This window comes from Thermobia domestica, chromosome 14 (genome assembly GCF_964235325.1).
Source record: "Thermobia domestica chromosome 14, izTheDome1.hap1.1, whole genome shotgun sequence".
Lineage (NCBI taxonomy): Eukaryota > Metazoa > Arthropoda > Insecta > Zygentoma > Lepismatidae > Thermobia > Thermobia domestica.
Genome location: NC_137467.1, coordinates 120,499,258 through 120,525,946, shown reverse-complemented (window position 1 = coordinate 120,525,946; position 26,689 = coordinate 120,499,258). Strand labels below are relative to the sequence as shown.

The 26,689-nt window shown below is 37.4% G+C and overlaps 1 protein-coding gene across 1 annotated transcript in view; it reads left to right on the top strand.

Moving 5' to 3' along the window:
* Nucleotides 1–7,272: 7,272 nt before the first annotated feature.
* LOC145670299 (polyprenol dehydrogenase-like) overlaps nt 7,273–26,689 on the top strand; it is a 117,913-nt gene continuing 98,496 nt past the window's right edge. The window contains exon 1 of the mRNA XM_081738768.1: nt 7,273–7,793. Coding sequence (XP_081594894.1) covers nt 7,610–7,793 — 184 coding nt within the window. The 5' untranslated portion in view covers nt 7,273–7,609. The remainder of the gene's footprint in view (nt 7,794–26,689) is intronic.

The following is a 26,689-nucleotide window of genomic DNA, read 5'->3' as shown; positions in this document are numbered from 1 at the left end:
TCGCAATTCCGAACAACCCTACTGAGAACTACTTTCATATAGTTATCTGGTATTGTAGAGATCAGTTGTTCTCAACCTTTTTTGACTGACGACACGCTTTGCTAAATTTATAGAACATCGTCACACACTTGTTTGATATTTTTATTATAAATTATTATTATTATAATGAAACCAATTAGTTCCTATAATGACTCTATATAATATTGAGCATTATCGTTACCGCTGGAAGTGTTGACTGGTACAGTCTGTTTCGAATTTAACTATATATATATATATATATATATATATATATATATATATATATATATATATATATATATATATATATATATATATATATATATATATATATATATACAGGGTGTCTCAAAAGTCCTCTGATATAGGTTAACTTATTATCTGAGTTACAGCAAAATGTAAGAAGGGAAACTGTCTCCGAATATTATGTGTTCAGTCTAAAGTGAAGGAATATTTTAAATCGGACGACCCATTTGGGCTGTACACTTTTTATGCGCCCAATGTTAAATGAAAATGCAACGTTGCCATTTACCTGGCCCCACAACATGAGTGAACGAAGTTACTGTCTTTTACGCTAACGTGTCGATGGCTAGCTCCCATTCACTACATATATATATATATATATATATATATATATATATATATATATATATATATATATATATATATATATATATATATGTATGTGTGTGTGTGTGTGTGTGTGTCTTCAGAATCCAGAGAATCCAGAGATAATGACATTTTCTCTTCGTCGAATTTTCAAAAATCTTTTCTTAGTAGTACTTTGTGTCACAAATCCTATGCCTTCTCCAATTTTGAAATTTCTAGCTTAAGAGGTTTGGCCTGGGTTACTAGGCGTTGATCAGTCACTTAGTCAGAGTTGGCGTGGGTCAATGAAAACTTGACCCACGACCCACTGACCCACCAACCACCGCGACCCACTCTCACCCACGACCCACCACCCACCGTGACCCACTCTGACCCACGACCCACCACCCACCGTGACCCACCATGACCCACGACCCACGGTGACCCACTCTGACCCACCACCCACCGTGACCCACTGTGACCCACCACCCACCATGAACCACTCTCACTCTCCACTATGACCTATTCTGACTAACCAAAATCCATCGTCATCAACTCTGAACACGATCCACGGCCTCTTCTGTACTGACTAAAGAGTTTACACTTTAAATAAAACAAGACTGTGAAATTGTCACTAATCGAAGTTTGAATTTCTAGTCAATCGCTCAAGCACCACTCTGTTAGAATAACGGTGGATCTGGCCTTTATGATATAAAACGGTAAAGTGTTTGTCAGTGAGGAAATTGAAACAGTTCGAGGTGGGGGGAAATTAGTGTGTGCCTAAAATATACTTGTACTAAGAGAGTATTCTTGCAAGTGTTAATTTCTGAACGCATTCCAAAAGGAACTTCTATTCGCAGGAAAATATCCCTGTACAATATGGAAAAGGTTATGGTTTTTCAGTTCACAGTATTTTTCTCACAAAAAAACTTGAAAAATCAGTTTTTCATATTTATAAAGGTGCTCGGGTACCCTATGTGAGAGCATCTCCATAAAGTATGCTCATAATTGTAATTTGTGTAATCACTAAAACACCACGTTAAATTTAAGTTACAAATATGCATAATTGCAATTATTATGAATATTTATTCAAAATAGTTTACCTAAAGCATAGAAGAGACTTACTAAAAAATAGGTACAAAGTTGAATAACACAAATAAGCCATTACTAATACAAGTATACATTTTCTATAATTCGTAATTTTCCACCTTAAAACAAATCTGAAATCGGGTTTATTTCCTGTTGGTAACTTTTTGGCGGTAAATCATCCGCAGCGGAATGATGTCCATCCTTCAGCCAAGAAATAACTAGCTCGTGTACTTTGAGCTTGTCTAGCGGTGGGCCATTAACATTGATGAACAACAAGTTAGACAATGTTTGAACACTTAGTCTATCTCTAATATCGGTCATCTGTAAATTCATAAGGGGGAAATCTCCTTCGCACTCTGTCGTGGAAATTGAAAATATTTCTACCCGATTTCTGCAACTCCTCATCGATAATCTGCTTGTTAGACTTAAATCTGATAACGATTTTTCTTAGTCAGTTTTGAAATACTCAGCAAGAAGTATCATCTCTCTATTACCATACAACATCTTTTCCATATCGACCATGTCAGTTGGCAATGTCGACTCATGGAGAACAGAAACTTCATCTACCACGCCTTCGATAGGGAATCTTGTGAATAAATTATCAATTAAAGCCTGATGATTTCTTATTTGTTTATAAATTTAATTTTTGTAATTACACATGAAGGTTTGATGCCATTACCTAGTTCCCTCCCCCGTCTAGAAAGCGAAAGGGAACGAGGTTCCTGCAAAGTGTTCAGAGGTGAATGGGATATTCCCTCCTTCTTCCCCTTCAATTACCACACTGCTGTTTGACATGGGCCAAATTACGATGAATTTAAATTAAATTATCATAGTATAATTATTTCCTTGTTGAATTATCAATACTTTTCAGTGGAAAAAGGATGAAATTTGAAAGTTCCAAATCAAGGTAAGTAGACCAACGTAAAGGGGAAAAAAGTATAAAATTTTCCATATAATCATGCGTACAATCCAAACTTAAAACTTCCGTGTAATTAAGCGTACAGTACAAATTTTATGCCTATTTTAGTCACACGTTTTTGGGTTGATTGCCCTGTGCTGTAAGCGCTCCATATAATAAACATAAGCTTCAGCAATTATTATAGTAGAAAGCAATGGATATATGAAGCCAAGCACTGTATTTTTTGTTTCTGATTTTTTTCTTAAATAGCATCGATCGTTTTCGATCATTTTTACAAACCAACTCACTACCAATTTTCCATATATAGAAAGTGCCCCCTCCCCCCCACACACATAAAGGAGACTTTAAAACAATGCTAGGACACATTCTGTTTATTTTCAATAATGAGTTAATACACTGAATTTCAGCTCCGTAAGTTTAACGGTTTGCGAGATACTCATTTTTTTTTCGCAAAAATTCGGATCCTCTCTATCTACTTAGGATATTATGCATTATAATAAAAGCAATATAACATCCCAGTTTGGATTAAGGCCTAACTATATACCAAAAGTAATTTCATTTAACTTTGCAATTTGACCGTGATGATCAGGCGCACACAGTTACATTCAATTTTTTATATAATAATTTATATATTACAGTGATTCAAAAATGTATTTTTTCCAGTAGGTAGCTCCTCTAAAAACTCACAGATCTCGAAAGCCAAGTAGTAGTAGAAGTCCTATTGCTATTATTACAATTAAAAATATCAATATCCAAAAGTCCTGAAGTTCTTTTTTCACTTGGTTAGATATACTCACCTCAGGTAAGTAGACAGAAACAAGTGGAAAAGGAAGGGAAATGAAGGTCTTGAAAGTAAAACGAAGACAAATGTCTACAATGCAGTAAGCAGAGAGGGTCGGTAGATCATACTGAGTCGGTGGGTCGCAGTGGGTCATGGTGGGTGGTGGGTCGCAGTGGGTCATGGTGGGTGGTGGGTCGCAGTGGGTCACGGTGTGTGGTGGGTCACATGCTGTTGACCCACGACCCACTCAGAAATCTTGACCCACTTGACTCACTGACCCACTCCATCTCTGCTGATAACTACTTTCATATAGAGTTATTCAGTGGTGCTATTCAGCCGGTTCGCGAAAACCGGTTGTTAAAATATTTCGAGTTCGAAGAACCGTTTGTTATACCCAGACATAAACACACACACACACACACACACACACACACAGACACGCAGGACATAGCCAAGAGTGAAAGAAAGAAGCCAAACAAATTTGTGAAAACACTTCTTTATTTTCTTGCTTGCTTGCATTGTTGTGAAAACAAGCAACTTCGAATTATTTCAATTTAATGAGTAGAAAGAAATTTGAATACGAATTCCGGAATACTGGGACCTGTGAGTGCAATGAATGTGATACGTATATAATGCCTATTAAGTGTGCTACCTATTTCTTTTTGTATGATTCCGATATCTCCATCAGTTCCGGAGATGTGTGTCGTCGATCAATGTGTACAAAATATTGGTCTTTTCATCGATATCTCGATTGATTGCTTGTTATGACCCATACTGTCATTCCACAAAACATGGCCCTTTCCTGGTGGGACACCCTATATATACACACGAGGCATATTTCAGAAGTAAGGGCCATTTGATTTTAAAAAACAGGCGCTCTTGCGGAACGAGATTTAGGTGCCTAGGGAGATACTTCACATTTCCAGATAATCACCATGCCGTTCCAAACACTCTTCGTAACGCAGCATCATATTCCGTAAGCCCTCTGAATAGAAGTTTGTCGCCTGGGATTGGAACCAGTTGGCAACGGCAGTCTTGAGATTGTCGTCGTTTTCAAACCGTTGTCCACCAATCCACCGTTTCAAATGCAAAAAGAGGAAGTAATCGTCGGGGGCAAGGTCGGAACTGTATGGAGGGTGGTCAGACAGGTCCTAAAGAAAATCTTGAATCTTCTTCTCGACAACAGCAGCGGTATAAGAGCGCGCGTTGTCGTGAACGAGGATGATTCCGGACGACAGTTTTCTGTGGCGTCGATTTGAATCGCACGTAGCAGTTTGATGAGACTGTTGCAGTACACGTCAGTTGTAACTGTTATCCCACATTTCAAGAAATCAACAACACGACTCCGTTGTCGTCCCAAAAGACGGTAGCCATCAGTTTGCGACTCGAGAGCGGCGATTGCTTAAACTTTTTTGGTTTGGGGGAACCTGAATGGCGCCACTGCATGGACTGTTGCTTTTATCCGCCGTTGGTGTACAAGATCTACGTCTCGTCACCCGTCACAATGTGGAAAAACAAATAATCTCTCTGTTTTCAATAGCTATCCAAAAACTATCGGGCACTGCACATTCGTTGCTTTCTGTGCTGGTCCGTTAGAATTTTCAGCACCACCTTGCACTCGGCTTGTTATATCCAAGCGTTTCTGTGGCTATCCTGTAGATGGTGGTTCGTGCAACGTGGGGAAAGTCATGAGCCAGAGCACTGATAGATAACTGACAAACACTTCGTAGTTTTAGGTTCACTTTCTCCACGAGGTCATTCGTCTAAGCACTAGACCTACCACTCCGGTCTTTATCGTGCACGTTGGTGCGACTATTTTGAAACTCGCGACACCATTTATGAACCTTTCCTGCACTCATTACTGTAAGTCCATACACTAGGCACAAATTCCCGATGGATATCAGCAGCAGAAGTTCCTTTTGCAAGCAAAAATCGTATCACATCGCGCGCTTCACAACTAGCGGGAGAAACGATCTGCCTTCCATAGTTGCCAAACTCCTACTTACTCAAGACAATCACTGCTACAGTTCCTTCGTCAATAGTCCGTCGTTGGCACTGCATGCGTGAAATTGTGTTACGAGCTACTCATACATCGATGACCCTTACTTCTGGTATACTCCTCGTGTATATATACGTATATGAGAGTGAGAGAGAGAGAGAGACGGTTGTTAAATTAAAAATATATATATATATATATATATATATATATATATATATATATATATATATATATATATATATATATATATATATATGGAGTTATATATTGTAATAGCACCACTGGAGTTATCTATTGTATAGATCAGTGTTCTCAACCTTTTTTGACTGACGATACAGTTTACTGAACGTGCGGGACATAGCGACACACCTGTTTGATATTTTGATTATAAATTATTATTATTATTATTATTATTATTATTATTATTATTATTATTATAGTGAAACAAATTAGTTTTTATAATGACACTATGTAGCACTGAGCATTATTGCTACCGCTGGAGGTGTTGACTGGTACAGTCTGTCTCGATTTTACCGGTAACTAATTACTATTAAATTCTTAATGATTTTTAAATTCTAAAATTTCGCGACATCTTACACCAACGTGACGTGGCACATCGGTTGATAACCACTGGTACAGATAATATCCTCGTCCTCCCCTCATATTTGTAAAATATACACACATACCTACTGTTGGATCTGTGAGTATTACCTGACCAGGATAGCAGTGCGGTTTTGGGAGGATGGCGCTGGTGTTGTGTTTACATCAGTTTCTTGGCAAGCGCGGTGGGACAGGGGAGCGGAGAGTTTCACTCTGCAGTGTATCCAACGGCTTTTACAAGTTGCAGTTTGGATGTTATGCATAGCCTAATCTCTTCCACTCAATAAAGAACGCCATAAGTTATGTGGTTGTAGTGAACCATTCCTGCAGTAATGCAGATGTATTGTGAATAGTGATATATGAATGGAAATTACCAATTTAAGAACACCAATGCACAATTGACAATTCAGTGACCTCCTACCGTGTATTGAGCAGATTGTATAAAAATTGATTACATTTTATTCGATGTCATTTTAAAACAGAAGCAACCTGTAAAACGCTACTCGCTAGTTTGTTCGCAAGTTAATATGAACTGTGTGTTTTTGTTGTAGTTGTTTTTTTTTTTCTTTGTTACTTAAGATGTTCTGCAAATAACTTCAATAACTTTTGAAACTGTTTGTCTTAACTTGAGCTAGGGGCGGATCCAGGCTGAATGTTCAGGGCGCGGTCGTTCGAAGTGAAATCAAGCTAAGAGTATTGCAAAAAAAAAAAAAAAAAAGAACAAAAGAAAAGAAAAAAAGAAAAGAAAAAAGAAAAGTAAAACAACTTTAGAAAAGGAGAAGTAGCTATTGTCTGCTATTTATAGAACATAAATGGCCACCTGCGATTTCGAAAGTGGACATTTTTTTAAGTAAGAACGCCAATGTAAGTAATTTATTGCATTTTATTGTTTTATTTGACTTCTGCAACGTAAAACAAAAAAGTATGGCCTGCCTATTTTAAGTTTTATTTTACATTTATAATACAAAGGTGAAAATTCTTAGGTTTTATTTTTAAAACAAAAAATATCCTATTCTGGGGGGGGGCAATCGCCCCGATCGCCCCACCCCCTAGATCTGCCCCTGACTTGAGCATATGCCTGAAGTGGTTTATTACGAACAGAACAAAAAGAACTGTGATAGATTGATTACAAGTAATCCGGTTAGAAACACTGCTGCTTGCATTTTAGTTCCAAAACCGGCCGCCCGCACTCGTTCGCTGGTCAGGATATACCTTTATCGCCGCTACTTACACCGATACTTCTTTCACATTAAGTTTACATTTTGTCAATGGTAGGCGTTCCCACAGTCACGTGAGCGTAAGCGTGGCTGTTTCTTTGACCATGTTTAATGACAATCTTTTTTTTTTTTTCTGCTGCTGAATCTTATTTCATTACCTTTCTTTTTTTGCCAGCGTTCACTATTCCCTTGCTTGCTGGGTGGGAAGAATTCTTCGGCGCAGCTGAAGTGGAATGTCATGAGCAGTTACTCGCAGCGAGAGCCAGTACAGTGACACAGAAACGTGCTGTGAATCGCGAAGTCGGTCACTGGACTCGCAGTCTAGTAGGTGTAATAAATTGGGTCAAACAACAGCTGGAAGCTAAACAGTTCCAGTATATTTGTATGCGTACAGCACTATGACTTCTTTAATAATTGTCATTGCATTTCTAAGTATTATTCTTTTATGGATACTTGTTTCAAAGTGGAAGAATATCAGGCGAACTAAAATGTTTAAATTGATAAACTATCACATTTATTACAATATTATGGGCGGAGTTGCTTTAATAGAGGATATAATGTCCAAGAGGTACAATAAGACCGGTAAGTTTATATTTTCAATTTTTTTAGGTAAATATAAATATCAAGAAACAATGATTTTTAATTAGCTTCGTTATTAAATGCTTTCAGTGCAAGATGAAGAAATAAGCCACATTGCAGCAATGAATGATAAAAAAAAAAAAAAAATGTAAACAGTCACGATGCGCGTTTGTTTTATGGGCCACTTGTTTGAACGAACTGATGTTAGCATAGCTTCTTACTCTATTCTGTTTCAACATCATAGTGTGCATTATTTCTTCCCTTGTAAATAGAATAACTGTTGAATTGTGAATACACTTACTGGTAATTGAATGCAGTATTCACCTGTAATTGTAATCGTAAAAGAAATTAATCAGTCTGTGTGGAAAATGTATGTTATATTACTCAATAATAATCTGACGATCTGAAATTCATCGTTACAAGAACTTAGTTACAGTCTGTGAGCATTGTGCGATATAAATATCTACAAAAATTCATGTGAAGAATGTTTTCAACAGTAATATAATGTGTGTTTTACATCTATCTTTTAACGATGACAATAATTTGATTCTAATAATATTAATAAAATATAAACTGAATGTGCATTTAATACCATAGAGTAAATGTGTTTCTGCTGTAGGAATATCTTTATTCCGTGTTATCGTATTTGAGGCATTAATACGTGGTTTCGTAATTTATGTATTTCGTCCACAAGGAAATGCGCTCCTAGTACCTTCGGTAAGAGTGTACTTGGAGCAGAACAAGTTGTTTTGCTACTGGATGTGGCATTGTTTACATAAGGTGAGATAGAGGTAGGTAGGGTAGGATCGGGTTGGGGAAGTTTGGACCAATTTAAGTTAGAGTGTCATTTCTCGTGTTGCTATTGTGAATTGGTTCCTATGGATGTTCTGCTCAAAGTGCACTTTTGCCACAGCGAGGCTATATGAGACGGAACCTACTGATTAACGTGGAATCCAAACATGAGCTCCCGCTGGGGAACGAACCCGGGTCTCCCACGCAAAAGGCGCGTACGCTAACCACTTAGCCACGAAGGAGTCCGCTATCTAACAGTCAGTGTAGGAGGGGCAGGTTGGTGCGCGCGAGTGCGTTCGTACACACCAGGCACGTTAGCGTCGGTAGGTATACGCATGAACGAGGATGTCAAAAAAAAGAAAAAAAAAACTACATATTATGGACCTTGCGCTGCATAGTAGATTCACTATTTCCAGGCTGAAAAATGTAAATTTTTTCACTTACAAGGAAATTCATTGTCGTTACCTTAGAAAGCATTTCTTATGAATTCCTCGGTACACATTCACTAAGGGCTGCTACCGTTTTGCGTGTAAATGCTGCGCCCGTAACTACAGCATAAGGAACGCAAACCAATTTGTGCTACATGACCACTAATAGGCATGAATGCCATTTAACCGAGTCAGGGCAGGACCGCAGCAAGGAGGAAGCGAGAGATGTGTCCGTGGAGAGCAGGCGCGTCAGCGGTGATGAGTATGCTCATAAACGAGCACGTTGCTAAAAACTAGGTTAGGTACCTTCCGTATCGATAACTTAGTGTCCTCAAAAGATGTACCTCTCACTGCCGACTTTTGCCAATGACATTTCAACCATGAAGACGATGTTCAAATTTGAAGATGTAACTCTTGCTCCATTTCTTATCTATATCTATCTATCTATATATATATATGGTTAAACTTTGGATTGCATTTTGGAACATTATTAGGCATGTCAGAGTTGAGATTTCCATAGCTTTATAGTTTGATTACTTATATATTGCTATTGTGGAAAATATATATATATATTTCTTCCGCAAATTTTACAAATTTGTGTATAGTCTACCCAAACTAGGATAGAGCCTTTTACTTCGTGGTAATACTAATGTAAAATAGTGGATAACTACGCTTAATATGAATGTGTTTTTCGAAATTACCGCTTGAGGATTGATTCTCGTTTGTTTTACACTCGTCATGCATGCAGGGCGTAACTAGAGGGATGGCCAGTGGGATCAGCATCCCAGAAATTTTCAGTACTGTAGGTTTAGATCAGGGATGCAAATGAGCAACAAAATTTTACTAGCCCAAGAGAAAAACTACTAGTTCACATCTCACAATAGGAATCATTTACTAACCTTCGGTATTTTAATAGTGATATTAAAAACTCGCCCGCACCGATGAACCACTCGCCCCGGGCGAGTGGTTATTTACATCCCTGGCTTAGATAATATGTGGTCCAAAAAATAACTCAAAAATATAAGATGAGCTAAAATTAGCCCCTACCGCAAAATCTTCCGTTTCTGTCCTGTCTTAATGTTCTGGTTGTGGGTCTAGTATCTACATTAAAGCATATATTTACTCGTTGTCTGATTTTTTTAATCGTTTGATATGTGGAGAGTAATATATATAGGAACATTTTTTTCAAATACGTCACTGATACTGTGTTATTCATATTTAAACCAAGGGGTGGATTTGTAGCAGTAGTGCAGCAATGATATGCAAATGAATAAAGAAAAATCTCATTGGCAAATAAGCGATATACTAAATCAGTACAAAGCTTTATAGTATGTAGCTGAACGTTGTGATACCAGCGTTAGTAACTGCATAGGTTAACAAAGAAATTAACATTCTCATTTATTGCCCTATGGCAGTGGTCCGCTTTTTTATATTTAAATTTTTATTATTATTTTTACGGAGAACTCATTTTGTTGAACGCCTACAATTTTATTATTTATTTATTTATTTATTTATTTAAGTTTGGGTTATGTTAGAATTGAGCTCTTTTGCAACCATTGCAAGAACTGACTCAATCTGTGTTAAGATAAATTTTAACTTCTTATTAAAGGCATGATGATAGAAATTAAGTATATTATATAAAGTCTAGACTTACATGGCTTCTGGATAGCATAAAATTTAATTTTAAATTTCAAAGTTTCGCTACACTGCGGTTGGAAAAGGGGCTGTTCTATAATAGTATTATTAATGAGTGAAACAACTCGGAGCGATATTGACATAAGAAGCAAACTTACTTCATTTAATATTCTTCTGGTGGCTCTCGGAAAGCAGGAAAATAGCATCGTATGAGGTACTTGTTATTTATTTTATTTTATATCAATACTTCGAGTCTTGTTCTAGTGGTTAAGGGGTGCACCTGTGGGGCAAGTCTCATTCTGGTGGAAGAGAATCAAATAAGTTGAACGTATTACCATGCTCCAATTCCTCATTAAACTATAAGTTCACGTCTCGTATAGCCTCAGTGCTGAAATGGGACGTTGAACTTCAATAAACAAACATTGGTTCTGTGCGCTTTAAATCAAGATATGAATAACTTTGTTTTTTCTTCAAGATAGGGAGTAGTAATCGTGTAGCAGCAATTGTATAGATTACTTGCTACAAGCTAAAATACTACCACTAGATTGTTTGTTTATTTGGCATTCAAGCAAGAAGTGAAAGTATCGTTAATCATGGTTTAAATATCACATAAAATATACTGTAAATCTGTCTTGCTTAAATCACGAGAGGTATTTTTTGGTTACGTAAATACAGAAAAGTATATAAAATATATATCAATCCGGTAATTGTATCAAATGGATGTCATGCTGCTAAAATGCTTAATAGTACAAAACTGCTGAATTGTAACAGATAATGAAAACATATCAATGATCATTTGTATCAAACAGGTTACAAACCAAGTTGCATAAGAGTTTTCGTTGATAATGATGTGGAAGATCCAGTTCAATTCTGGATAAAAGCTTGTGCTTTAGATTTCACGCTAAGCTGTAGGTCCACGTCTTTATATACTCTCTCGTATGCTTTTTATTTTTAGTGATCAATTTCTACATTTTAAAAATCTGTTTTTAAGTCGTATGGCTTTTAATGAATGAAGTAAGAAACACTGGAAATGTGAGTTTTCTTCTTGTATTTATAAAGACTTAACTAAAATTCAAATATTCACGCAGGGCTTCGTAAGTGTAAAATGTTGTGTTTATTAGCGTAGGGTAGGACGTAAAACATGTTTTATTGTATGGAGAAGTTTTACCAGTTCTGTTAACGAGCTAATTTAGAAGCTGGGTAAGATGAAAACCCAGGTTCGAATCTCAGTCCAGTCATGCGCTTTTTAAGTTTTCTGTATCATTAAATTCGCAGCTATAGAGGAATTGATGTCATATAAAATTGGATCATTTCTCAACTTATTCAATATCTTGGAAGCCTTTTACTCTGTCTCGGAATTAGAGTAAGGCGATGAAAAGGCTCAGTCAAGTACGAACTTCTTACAATTCGTAGATCTACGGATTTCGAATGAAGTAATTTTTTAATGTGCAGTTCACGCAAGCATCTTTACAGTGTGACATATAATGTTCCTCCATGGAATTTCGAACCTTGAGCCATACAGGCACTGCAAAAGACTCTGTTGGATTACTTGAGCTGCGACCTCTTTATTACAAATTTAGTATTCTTGAAACCCATTTCCGCCCCCTCGACTTTGTATAAGATGAGATGAGATGTGGATGCGTAAAATAACAATACTAAAGATATGTAACGTTTTCTTGGGTCCACAGTGTGAATTTGCTGAATTTTCGGTGACTTGTTACTGCCATTTTCTTTCCAGGCAGTAATTGGGATTTGATGAGTTTTAAAGGAAAGAAAGAAAGGGAAAAAACTAAAAACCCGTTAAATCATAGTCCTTTACTAGCTGTAGGCTAGGAAGAAAATGGTAATTAGAGACCATCGAAAATTTAACGTTGAGGACACGAGAAAATTCTATCTACAATATTGTTATCATTTACGAAAAACAAGAGAAAACAGAAAACATAAAATCTAATCGATAAATCTCATCGAGCTAAATAAAATTATATGAGTGAGTGTAAATCTTCATGTTTCTCAGAAATAATGGGAAACTTTTTTTTTTTTAAGTGTATGATAAGAAAAGGCTCTATTAGGATGTAAACGATTCTGAAGTGCAACTTCATCCAGCTTTTCTCATTGAAACACGATGACAATACACGATATAGGTAGTAAGAAGAGCCTAGAATTATGATTAACCCTCAGTTTAATTTTTGTTTAACTGTAATATTGTTCAGAGATAAAACATATATCAGTCGAGAGATCACATCGAGCTGAGCAAAATTCCATGTTTAAGGGTAAATTCTCATGCGTACTTTTAGAGAAAAATTAATTTTTGTAGTGTTAAAAATTGTCATTCGTTGCAATTTGATGCAGTTGATAGTTTCTATTCTGCTGGAATAGATTATTTATATGAATAATATTCAAAATTTTAACATTAAAATGAAATATTTTTTTGTTTAACCTCCCATGATTATTTAATTTTTTTTTTTTTTTTTTTTTGCTTTCTCGCCGAGAATCAAACCCGGGACCACGTGTACCAAACGCACAGGCGCTATACACTAGACCAACGTAGAGGACTCCATCTATTATTGTTCCAACACATAACCACAACATTGTCGTATAGACTACTACTAATCTTTGTAATAAAATTGTGCCATTACCCAATATTATAACACTGATAACTTTATAACAAGTGAGTTTCGTTTTACAGTGTGAAACTACGGTAGACTTCCAAACTATGAGAATTCAATATTCAAACTTAACACAGTGCATCTATAACTACTGATTGCAATAGGTTAATAAGATCAGATACCGGTATAAACTGTTCCGCAAACGCTGAATCCAGATATATATATATATATATATATATATATATATATATATATATATATATATATATATATATATATTTGGTCTAGGAATTAATTCGTGCGGTTGGTACGCACACATTGAAGCTGTAGTACAAACACAAAATACATAAATACCTTAAGAAAAATATTGTCCATCGCTAGCCACCACTTTCGCCCATCTGTCAGGCAATGTACGGATTCCGTGGCGAAAGAAGTCCTCATCCTTGGAAGCGATCCAGTCAGAGACCCATGTTTCGATATCTTCTGAAGAAGTAAACCGCTGTCCAATCAAATCGTTGTTCATGCAATCGAACAAGTAGTAGTCCGAAAAAGCAACTTCTGGTGAATACGGCGGGTGGGGTAAAACTTCCCATCCGACATTTTCTAAATAGGTTTTGACCGGTTTTGCGACATGTGGGCGAGCGTTATCATGTTGAACAATAAGTTTATCATGTCTGTTCTCCCATTCTGGTCGTGTTCTGGCCAGAGCTTGCTTCAAACGTATTAATTGTCATCGATAACGTTCTCCATTCATAGTTTCACCCGGTTGCAGCAGCTCATAGTACATCACACCTTTCATATCCCACCATATGCACAGCATAACCTTTGCACAGTGAATATCTCGTTTTGGTTGTGATGGACCTGGTTCACCTGGTTTCACCCAGGCCTTTTTTCGTTTAGGGTTCTCGTAATGGATCCACTTCTCATCACCCGTAATAATTCGATGCAGAAACCCCTTTCTGCTCTGTCGTTGAAGCAGCAATTCGCAAATGGTTTTTCGTCTTTCAACGTCTCTGTCTTTCAATTAATGTGGAACCCAATGTGACATCTTTTGAATCATTCCCATGGCTTTCAAGCGTTTGGAGACTGTTGTTTGATCAACGCCTAATGCTGCTGCAAGTTGTTCCTGCGTTTGACACGAATCCTGCTCGAGCAATGCTGTCAATTCTTCGTCTTGAAATTTTTTTGGCAGTCCAGCTCGCTCTTGGTCTGCCAAGCCGAAATCACCACTTCTAAACCGTGCAAACCACTTCTGACACGTTCGCTCAGCTAGAGCATGGTCACCATACACTTCCACCAAAACACGATGACTTTCAGTCGCACTTTTCTGCATGTTAAAGTAATGCAGCACGACACCCCGCAAAAACACTTTATCAGGCACAAATTGCGCCATGTTCACTTAACTACAAACTGGTGTTGTTGACGCTTTAATCCACTGCCCTATACTACGAACGATACGCGATGACAGGGGTTTGCAACACATGTATGGATACACGGAACTGTGGGACGCTCCGTTCGTTGCGCCATCTCTTGTCCACCCGCACGAATTAATTCCTAGACCAAATATATATATATATATAGCAATTACTCTCTCTCCCTTGCTGTTTTTGTTTTATGGTGATTAAGGCTGAAACCGGAAATCGTTAATTTAAACCACTTCCAGATTAAATAGATGGTTAGAGGGGAGATGGAACCTACTCTTGGGGAAGTTGAATCGATTGCAGAAACCTGCATCTTGATATCTTTTACCATTTTTGCTCTATGAAAATCATTATTGAAACCCGAAATAGTAGTAAATTTAAACCATTTCCGGTTTAGGCAGAATGTTGCAGGTTGTGGTAGTATGTTTTCTTCAGACCTTGAATCAATTGCAAAAAACGATTGTCGCTATATATTACCACTTTTCTATTGCGAAAATGTTGAAACCGAAAATCATTCATCTGAACCACTTCCGGTTTGAATAGAAGGTTAACGGAGAAGGCACTTGCAAGTCAACCCAATCTTCAGATTGATTACAGCATGCATATGTGTATTGAGTTACTGTTAATGACTGGACATCACTAAGAACTTGTTCATCTTGCACTTGTGTGGAGTTCGTTCGTCATTTGACGTAACAACCTCGACCCTTCTAGAAATACTTTCGAGAAGATTGCGGTAGACTTCGGCAGATATTATCCTCCATTCGTCCTGCATAATTGCAAACAGTGAGATTGTGCTTTGGGGCGTTGTAGTTGGACCCTCAACTAGTGCCCCAACTAATCACAAAAGTATTAAATATGGTTACGGTCGGGGCTTTGGCCGGATTGTGAAGTATTTGGAGCTTCATCTTCAGAAACCGTTCTGTGATGGCATGCGCTTTACGGCATTGGCATGTTCAAACACAAATGACCCACTGCCGAACAGTTGCTAAAGAATAGGTAGCACAGAATTGTCTAGGATTGCTTGATAGATGTCAGCATTCATTGTTCCAGGTATCGACCCCAGTGATTCCAGTCAAACCACGAGAAACAGACGACACAGACCCACGTCATAATTCCTCCACATCTACATTTCACAGTATGAGTAATGTATTCCGGTAAATAGCGTTCACCTGGCATGCTTTATATCTCCATACATGTCTGTTGGGTTGACACAACATGTAGTGTGATTCATCACTCCACATAATCCTCTTGCACTACCCTACTCTCCAATCGCTCCATGTTTTGCTCCACTGTAATTGGTGACGCTGGTTCGCTTGTACGATCATTGACTTATGGGCAATTGAGCTCCAGTTCTAGCACATCATGATAAACAGTACATTTCCTGGCATTACTTCCAGATGCAGACCAAAACATTGTGAGTACTGTTTTCAACGGCATGTGCCGGTGTACGTTCACTACCCGTCTTGAGTCATAGTCGGACTCTCAGACAACTTTCGTGGCTTCTCTGAGTTGCGGTTTTATCACTCCGTCTTGTTCCCATTTCACCTCTAGGTTACATATTATAGCACATGAGATCTTGAATTTATCGGATATTACGCTCGTGGGTTTTCTCGGGGATCTTCCGTTTCCTCCCACTTTCTTCATTCCACCATTTCACTCATGATCACAGTCTCCTTTAGCCTAACCGGCATAATCGTGGGACGTAAAACTTAAAAATTTCATTTTTTTTTATCGGATATTAAATGACCGAATCAATGGGTTCCAATGAAAATGCCCATTTTATTTACACTTCGCTCTCGCCGTCTGCTCATTTCGACTGCAAGCACTTATAATGACGTCCTCCCAAACTTTACTTTCTTTCATCACCGTACATAATGCATTCGTGCCGTCTGAACGGGTCTGCTTGTCTTTAGGAGAGGATCCGGTCATTAACGGTAATGTAGTATGTAATAAAATGTGAGGGGACATGATGGCCCATTACTAGAGCGCTCACCTCTAGTACGAAGAGTCCCTGGTTCGATATCAGGTCATATCTCTATACTGCTGAACATATAAGGTTGTTTGTCTCCATTGACCTGCCTAAACGAGGGCAATTTAATTTCTACAATATCGTGTCCGTTTCCTCCCACATTCTCATTTCACAATTATTTTCTTCCATAATCAATCTCTTTTACCTAAAGTAAACCATAGTACTTTAAAATATAAATTGTATCTCAATTCTACTACTTGTGTAATCAGAATCCAACTTACTAGTAAATTTACAATACACGAAAGCCATACTGAAACATAGAAAAATTGGAATATTTCATATCATTCTTGTATCTTACTAAATATGTGAGTCAATAACCCACTGAAAGGTTGTGAATTCTGTATGATGACAGCTTTTGCTAAAAATGTAGAACAGGAAACGTAGTTAAACAACTTTGTGTATTGTGCTTATCTCTTTGTTTGTCCGCTTAGCACAATCGTACTTACGAGATAGTAGCTACATTGTATTTCCATTCCCTATGAAAGCGCTTTGCTCATTCCTACGAGAAACTGGAACTTTCTCCATACATAAATGCAAGTGATAAGCTGAAAGAAAGTCTATGGACTACTGTTTTCCTTATGTCAAAGGTTTGGGTATCAACAAAGAAGAAGAAAAAACAATTTGATAGTATGTGGAATAATAACAAAAGATGTGGGTACAGTAGAAACAGAAAGTTTTGATACGTGTTGATCGTTCTGCAATGTCCATGAGTAGTCCTTGAAACAGAAATGAGTAGGTGGTTGCCATTGTGCATTTTCAAATATTTATTGTCCTAAACTATGCATTTAATATTTGTAAAATATAATATTAAAACAGCGGTGCCCAGTATCCCTCTTCCCAAGTACTTGGACACATTCCTTCCAAATTTGCCGTTCCAACTCCTCTCCCCAAAATGCAATAGTAGAAGAGATCGAATTTGGTTGTGACAAAACCAAGATAACTTGCTTTTTAGACTAGATTTTATTCGATTTGGGAACTTTGTCTAGTCGTCTTGAAAGCATTATCATGGTATGTTTAAAGTTTGTACCATTTTCAATGACAAATTTATGTACCCTCCCCTCAAAAAAAAAAAAAAAAAAAAAAAACCTCAGGTGCAATGTGCACCTTAAAACCAGCCTATAGACATTCCTACCATAGAATGACATAGGCAGTGGCGGCGATTGGACGTTAAAAGTGGGGGGGCAAGACATTATCTGAATATTTGTATATCAATGTTGGTTTTCCTGGTCGATGCTAACACTTCGTTTGACGAAAGGTTGTATAACTAATAGGATACTATCTTCTTCAGTTAAAATACTGTATATCGTATTTCATATTTTATTAAGTAAATTCACAAGAGAAACGCAAGTAGGTACTAGCCCTTTGTACTCTTATACAACGAAGATGTAAGAAGAAATTTAATTCATTGCTCATGAACATCTTAAAATTCTGTCTGGAAAATTGTATGATCTAATTATTTAATAACAAATTTGCAAAACAAGTAAATAAAAAGGATAATATTAATCATAATAATGAATAATGAGCCTTGTTTTGCAAAAGTTATATTGAAACTGGGGATTAATGAACGTCTTATATTTTTAATTCTACACATGCTGTTAAATGTATGTTATTACTCTTAGAAAGACAGTAAATACTACAAGCATATGCTACGACATTTAAAGAAATACATTTGCAGCTTCCCGAAACATGTTCATTGCCATTAGATGCAGTTTTCACTTTCTTGGAATACATCAAAACTCAACAATCTTAGAATTACTCCACACTCCAATTATACAAAATAATCCTAGAATCTAGAATTCTGTTGAATTCACTAAATTTAGTTGTATATACACTCGTACACCCCTAAACACATCACTTCACTAGTATATTACACTGTAAAACAATACAAAAGATAGAAGTTGTTTCTTGTGATTCTACTTTTAATCAATATTCCTTACTATTAGAAAGAAGAAAAGACATTTCAGGAACTGTCAATTTTTCTGCAATTAAAGAATAACTTGTGAAAACCTTTTCCTTTTTTTCTTTCTTTTTTCGAAATGTTATCTCAATTAGTTTCAAAGCGGCTGACGAACATATCGAGCCCTTGTAAGAAGAAATGAAAGTACGCTGGAATTGTGGAGCTAAAATAGGTTAATTTTGGGCAATTTTCCGTGGGAATTAAAACGTAATTTGTGCAGCTTTCATAACTCCACGGGAAGACAACCAATACGTACTCACGTAACGGCAAATATTATATGACATCATTTTTTCTATGAACCAGTATATTTCCAAATGATATACATTAATGGGTCACTTCAAAAAAGTGAGGGGGCAACTGCCCCCCTTTGCCCCCCCCCCTAATCGCCGCCCATGGACATAGGACATTTTGTTTGTTTCTTGACCAGGCCCCTATCCATGGGGGGCTGTCCCCTTAACTTCTACCGGCCTGGGCTGGCTACGGGCCTCCTGACAAATGTTTTTTTACGGGATAGAGTTGTCAACCCTGAGTCTGAACTGGGGAGTCATTCTATTCACAATTCTCCAACCGTTAGTGTCATTCGTCCTTGCTGGAAGAAGTATCGTATAAACCAGTGGTTCCCAACTGCTGTGTCGCGACATCTTAGAAATCATCAAGTATTTAATAATTAAAATAAATTTTAAGGCAGAGTGTATCAGTTAACGTCTCTGATGGCAGCAACAATACTCAGTACTAACTTCAAATTTCCTCTCATTAATTAAGGATGAATAAAATATCACTATTGCCAGAGATTTGGAAATTAATTATAGTAGGCTGTATGTATTTCATATCTAATTAGCAGGTGATCTAGTGATTGGCGGGACATAATTTCGTATTTGTGGATGTCGAAGCATTCCAGTGCGAAGATTTTGTTTACAATTCTTCTTCCTCACCTTCACTTCGACTGTTACATGTACTCAGGGTAAACCATTTATCTTGAAACACCCATCTAACTTTTAATCTAGAATAACAAACTCTGAAAATTGTGAACGATGCAGGTGTCAAGCAATTCTTCCCTGTTGATGTACTCTACAATACCACAAAATTAACAGTGTTGCCATGCAGGGCCGTGCCGTGGAAAATCAGCGCCCGGGGCGAGAGTATACGACAGCGCCCCCATACATATATTCCAAGCAATTTTCCTTTTTTCTCCCGAATTTTTCGCTCCCCTTACTTCGGCGCCCTGGGCTGTCGCCCCGCTCGCCCCCCCACGGAACGGCTCTATTGCTATGATCAACATAAAGTTGTATTTTTTTTTTTCAAGCGGCACTACAGCACATCTATGTATTAAACATGTATCACATCTATTAAACGAAAAACTGTACAACATCACATTTATTATTTGGTGTTACAAGCTGCAGACGCTACAGCGTCATAAGCATTCACATTTTGGAGGTCTCTACGACAGTAATAACGCAATTGAGACAGACGGGCCAAGGAATACCCGAAGTACTTTAATGTCAAATACTATGTTCATGTTATGACACATTTCGAATAAATAGGAACAGAGTTACAAGGAAAACTTTTTCAAAATGCATTATTTCGAAAAATTGCATATGTAAGTATTACGTCGTCACGGAGATTGTTTTCAATAGACATAGAGATCATAATATAGCACTCTATCTCAAATTATTCGGGAGATACGGGAAACAAAAGCTGCTATATTATATGTGTGGGGAGATGTAGATGTATAAAATGATTGTTGCTTTCTCTTCCTTTTGTAACATTACAGCAGTTGTTTTTGATAGTGATAATAACAAATTCTCGCACTTACAAGGTTCTAAACAATGTTACAAACTTTCACCAATGTTATCACATTTTTGGAGTATTCCCTTCGTATTGGGTGCTAAGGTATTTTGGATATGCATTGCCCCGCCCATCTCAATTGCGTTTTTACTGTTGTAGAAGTCTCCAAATGTTGAATGCTGTAGTGTCCTTAGTTTGTAACAATGTAGTAATGATAAGTGCGGTATTGTAATTAGTGTTGCTCACGAGACGAGACTGGATTTTCGTGATGAGGTACGAATAGGAATAGGAATTAGAGTTCTGGGCTTTGGTGATCTATGAGCATGTTAGCTCGTCATTATCAGAAATGACGTCCCTCGCTATCACACTAACCGGAGAATTGGGGAGGAAGAAAGGAATGGGAAAGGAAGGAAGTGGCCTGGGACCATAATGTTAGTACCATCCCGGCATTTATTTGGTGTGAATGAGAGAAACCCAGAAAAATCACTTAGGATGACTACCTGAAAAGTTTTTAGAGCTCCTTCGTGGCTAAGCGGTTAGCGTACGCGCCTTTGGCGTGGAAGACCTGGTTCGATTTCCGGCGGAAGTTCATGTGGTTCGGATTCCATGTTAATCAGTAGGTCCACGTCTCATATAGCCTTACTTCTGAGAGAGATGCTAAACTCTTCTCAACTCAGAAAGCTTTTACACTTTTTCGACCGAGCGTCCCCACCGGGAATCGAACCTGGGACCGCTCGCGAGAGCGTTAGCAACTTTGCTACGCGGAGCCACATGATGAGGTACGAAGGCGGCACTTTTACTACATCTTATTGAGACAAGACAGCCCCCAAACTGGTGTCGTGGACAACACTAATTGCAAGTTCTCATTTAACATGTAGATTTGAAATATAAAATAATCTGGTTGTCTTTTTTTTTTTTTTTTTTTTTTTCATGCAGTCAAACTTTGTTGCATTGGCTTTTCTGTTAACCTGGTGGTATCCGATAGTATGTCAAACAATTTATTCCTTTTCGATATTTGCATTGTACGGATATTTCGATATTGCAGCGTTTTTATCTGTTAGTTTAAAAATGTTTATCTTTGATGACAATACAATGTTTTGTTAGTTCCAATCCAACAAAGTTGTCAAAATTACTTTCTTTGGATGGGGAAGGTAACTGAACGTATTCATGAATAATGAATACAGAAATAGTTTTCGTATCCAACACAAAATATTAACTATGGGGGCAATCCAAATGAAATCGACCAATGATGGTTGCTGACAAAATTTAGTTTTTTAATTAATTTTTTACCTAAGTTTGTACCACATTTAGGGAGTTGAAAACGGGTATTCATTTATTTTTTAGCCGCGCAGGGTTTGTCGTAGCGGCCATTTTGTATAGGCGCCTGAGCACATTTTGAACTTTTTAGTGTATTCCATTAAACGCTGGAACTTTCTAGGTCTTAAAGATAATGAATTCAAACCAAAACCATATGAAAGATAATGGAATGGACAATATTCTATGTTCTGTACACATTGAGACGTACTTCAGAACGTCGAGAAAAGAAGCTCTGAACATGGACGTTGGAAACCTAGAAATGGCCATTTTGGAATGTACATTTTGAAACTAAATAAATGAGACTCACCTTCAATTCTTTGTCTACATAGAGACTAGATAATGGACAACATTCCAAACAAGTTTCAGATCTGAGAACTATATACTTGATTTTTTGGAAATTGTTAAACATTGCGAATTTTCGGAAATCGTGTATTTTCACCATTAAATATCCCAGGAAGGACAGAAGTGAAAAATTCCAAATGTGCACAAAATAGACGATAGTTGTGCAGTAACAAGTGAGTAAAATTGCATCACTGGGACTAGAGCAGTTTGTGAGTTACAGTATAAGGTTTTTCTTCACTGGGATTTAATATCATGAAGCGCCATTGGAGTGAATATAAACTTTGTAGAAAGTTAAAATAACACAAAAGTAATGTTAAATGAGTAAAGGGTGCATAATTTATGAATCATATCTTGTACAAAAAACTATAGTAGTCTGTTATTTCTTTTTCTGCCTATAGCACTGCTGTTCAGGGCCGTACTAGCCAGGCGGGAAACCGGGAAATTTCCCGGTGGGCCCTCGACGGTGAATTTTTTAGTGGGCCCTCCGCCTCGTATCGTAAGTAGCGGTATATATGAACAAAAAGGCACACGTCACGCACTCTTTGCATACAGGAGTAAGGGAACGAAGGATGATAACACGTCGAGTACCAGCAATACAGTCAGCTAATCCCAGACCGCGTTGCCAGCGCATGATGTGAAAACAGCCTTTCACATTTTTCGTAATTCAACCCTTAAAAGGTTCCTGATTTCCCACTCAGCTTTATAATTTTGTTAGTATTGAAGTATTCAGCTAAATTGAAATCTCAAATGATGCCTTAACTTGAAATCTGTATTATAAAATTGAAAGTGACTATGTTTGTGACTTAATCTCTTGAACCGCCCGACCGATCTCGATCAAATTTATGACGTAGATGCGGTTCTGGCCTGGGAGTGTTTTTAGCTATTCACTAATACGGTAGAAGTTAAGGGAGGGGAGGGGGAATTATAAATAATAAATAAAAACTTCATAATTCGTGAACCACTAGACCGATCTCGATCAAATTTGGATTTAAACGACATTAGAAGTGTCACTGCTCATCTCAGCGACCCTGACAACTATGAATTCGACACTAATATCATTTTCGATCACTTTATATATATATATATATATATATATATATATATATATATATATATATATATATATATATATATATATATATATATATATACTCCCACTCCCTAAAGTTTCGGCGTTGAATTTGGTTTTAAACTGCATCGGAAATGTCACTGTTCATCTCAGCGGCCCTGAAAACTATGGATTCACACTAATATCGATCATTTTGCATCATTTTTATATACCTCCCCCTCTCCCAATTCGCGGGGATAAATTTGGATTTAAATGGCATTGAAAGTGTTACTCTTCACCTCAGCGACCCCGAAAACTATGGATTCGACACTATCAACTATTTTCAGACATTTCTCTCTCTCTCTCTCTCTCTCTCTCTATATATATATATATATATATATATATATATATATATATATATCCCCTTCCTCCAAGTTGCTCCTTCAAAGTGAAATGATAAAAACCATCCCAGGACCGAACCTCATCTATGTTGAAAATTTTGATCGAGATCAGTCTGGTGGTTCGAGAGTTGTTAAGTTACAAATATAGTCAGTTTCATATATATATATATATATATATATATATATATATATATATATATATATATATATATACAGGGTGGGCCATTTTAATCAATCCACGGAAATATCTCAAAAATGAAAAAATATAGAAGAAATGTTTGAAGTACATGTTATATATTGCTAAGAGGGAAAACCAATTCCGCCAAAAGTACCCCTCCCCGCTCCCCGTAAATGGGGGTAACGGGGGGTAACTTTGAAATGTCAAATGGGAACACAGGTCGAGTAATACCTCGTTCCAAAGGTCTTGGAAAACTAAGTAACGCTGTACCAAAAGATGTTTCATATGGGGTACCAGTTTCAAAATGGCCGCCATGATATAGTTCGGAAACTCCAGTACCCGTAGTATGAAAACCATGGAAGGTAAATGAATGGAACAAAATTGAAATACGTAAATATCATAGGGCATATCGAATGGTGTGGTCCCTGTGATCCCAGCGGCCTCCCTGAAGGGGTCTTGGGGGCTAACTTCAAAATTTCAATGTCCGACCGGACAACAGTTCGGGCGTACGCTTGACCTACCCAATGCTGTTTGGATGGCAGACTTCATGGATAGAGAATTGGTGCACTGAGTTAATACGAATGGCCACATTTACATTTTGATTAACTATTAGCACTCATGTCATTGTGAGCTTCAGGGATGAAACGGTACGTACGTATATCCCCGAAATGCTTTCCGAATAACCAGCACGCATTGCATAAAAGTTTCTGTGGCGACGGAGATTAGCAAATTCACACGTTTGTAAGTTACAGCAACTGCATTATTCGACAACTTCTTTCGTATAACGTTCCTTCTGTTTTCGCATCAAATCATACTCAGCCATACAGATATGCGTTACCATTCAAATAAAATTTCACCTTTTTTAGTCACTACAGCGTCATCCTTACAAACAAATGTTTCAACCACACCATACCTATTTGTGAGGTAGCCTTAATTTGCGAATCTCATTTGAACTTTCACTGTTACTTTCCACCCCACTCACATACAGAGCGCAGGGAGAGGTTATTTTGCAGGACTTGGATTTCTCTCTATATATTATGGCAATTTTACTCTAATATTTTTATCTCTGTTGTATTATTTTCGAGCCTTGGAACGCCTCCGTGGTTTTCCTATTTAATTTTCTTTGTTTTTGACATTAATGTCTAACCGTATTCATACTATGGGCACTAGACGTTTTCTTAGACAGTCACCATGTCTTGGCGATCATTTTGAAAACGGTGTCTCATGTCGAAAATATTCTTACAGAAGCTGTTTGATATTAATTTATCTATGAAACGTGATGTTACTCGCTTTAAGTTGCTATTTGAAATTTTCAAGTTGGCCCCGGATACCTTTCAGTTGGCCCTTGGAGTCACCCCGACAACACCTCTCGATGTGCCTTACGTCAGTTAGCTACTCTAGTTTTTCTTCTGTTGATTTATCTCCAATCGCTTTCATACTACGGATACTAAACCTTTTCTCTGACACGGACACTATGTTTCGCCGGCCTTTTGAGAACACTGCCATTTCACCTCAATCGTTTTCTCCTGCAAGATGTTTGACTTTGCATGATTTATCGAACGAGCTACCACTCCACTCATGTTACTATTTGAAATTTTGAAGTTAGCCCCCAAGACCGCTTCAGGGAGGCCACTGGGATCACAGGGACCACACCATTCGATATGTCCTATGATATTTACGTATTTCAATTTTGTTCCATTCATTTACCTTCCATGGTTTTCATACTACGGGTACTGGAGTTTCCGAACCATATCATGGCGGCAATTTTGAAACTGGTGCACAATATGAAACATCTTTTGGTACAGCGTTACTTAGTTTTCCAAGACCTTTCGAACGAGGTATTACTCGACCCATGTTCCCATTTGACATTTCAAAGTTACCCCCATTTACGGGGAGCGGGGAGGGGTACTTTTGGCGGAATTAGTTTTCCCCCTTAGCAATATATAACGTGCACATCAAAAAAATTCTTTTATGTTTTATCATTTTTTAGATATTTCCGTGGATTGATTAAAATAGCCCACCCTGTATATATATATATATATATATATATATATATATATATATATATATATATATATATATATATATATATATATATATATATATATATATAGATCACGGGCGTCTCTGGCGGGGGTACGAGGGGGACGCGTCCCCTCCAAAATTTTGAAGTACGAAATATTCAATATTTTATTCTAATTTAATTTATTTACTAACGACAGAATAACATATAATATTCTTCCTGTGAAACAATTATAACAGTTCTTGATATGTCTCAGGGGGTCCGTGAAGACAAGATGAAAGGTAACAAATTGAATCGAAGATAATACACATGTTGGGCTAGATTATAGTGTTGGTTAGTATTATGAGTATTAGATAACAGAGTAGTAATTTATTGTGTATGATACGATCAAGTTTCTGTAAAATAAAGAATACGAAAATTTATATTTAAATCCATATTTCTTTTAACCCTTTCCGGATTTCGGCTTTTTGGGCTATTTTTTAGACTTTCAGTCAAGCAGCTACTGCATCGTCACTATTTATCCTAGGATCATGGTTCACTTGCATGGTTCAAATGGTACCACTTGCATGCTCATACCATATACCAGGAGCGGGAAAAATGATGTCAAAGGGAAAACTTTCGGAGGGAAATTTTTTGTCGCACTTTGGCCCCCCCTGGAGCAGCCCTGTGAGAACGTAGCCATCTAAAAAAATCTGATAAATAGTGCTTGGCATACTGAATGTGTGTGTCAAATTTCAAGCTTCTATCTTCAATACTAAGGGCGGGAGAAATTTTATCATGAATTCCCACAATGCCCCAAATTACCACAATACACTATGATTTCAGGGAAAAAAATTCCTGAGACATCCCTGTTTAACCAAGGATCATGGTTTGCACATCATTCTCTTCAGAATAGAACTGCCTTTCAGACGGTATGACTCACGTGTCTCCATAATGT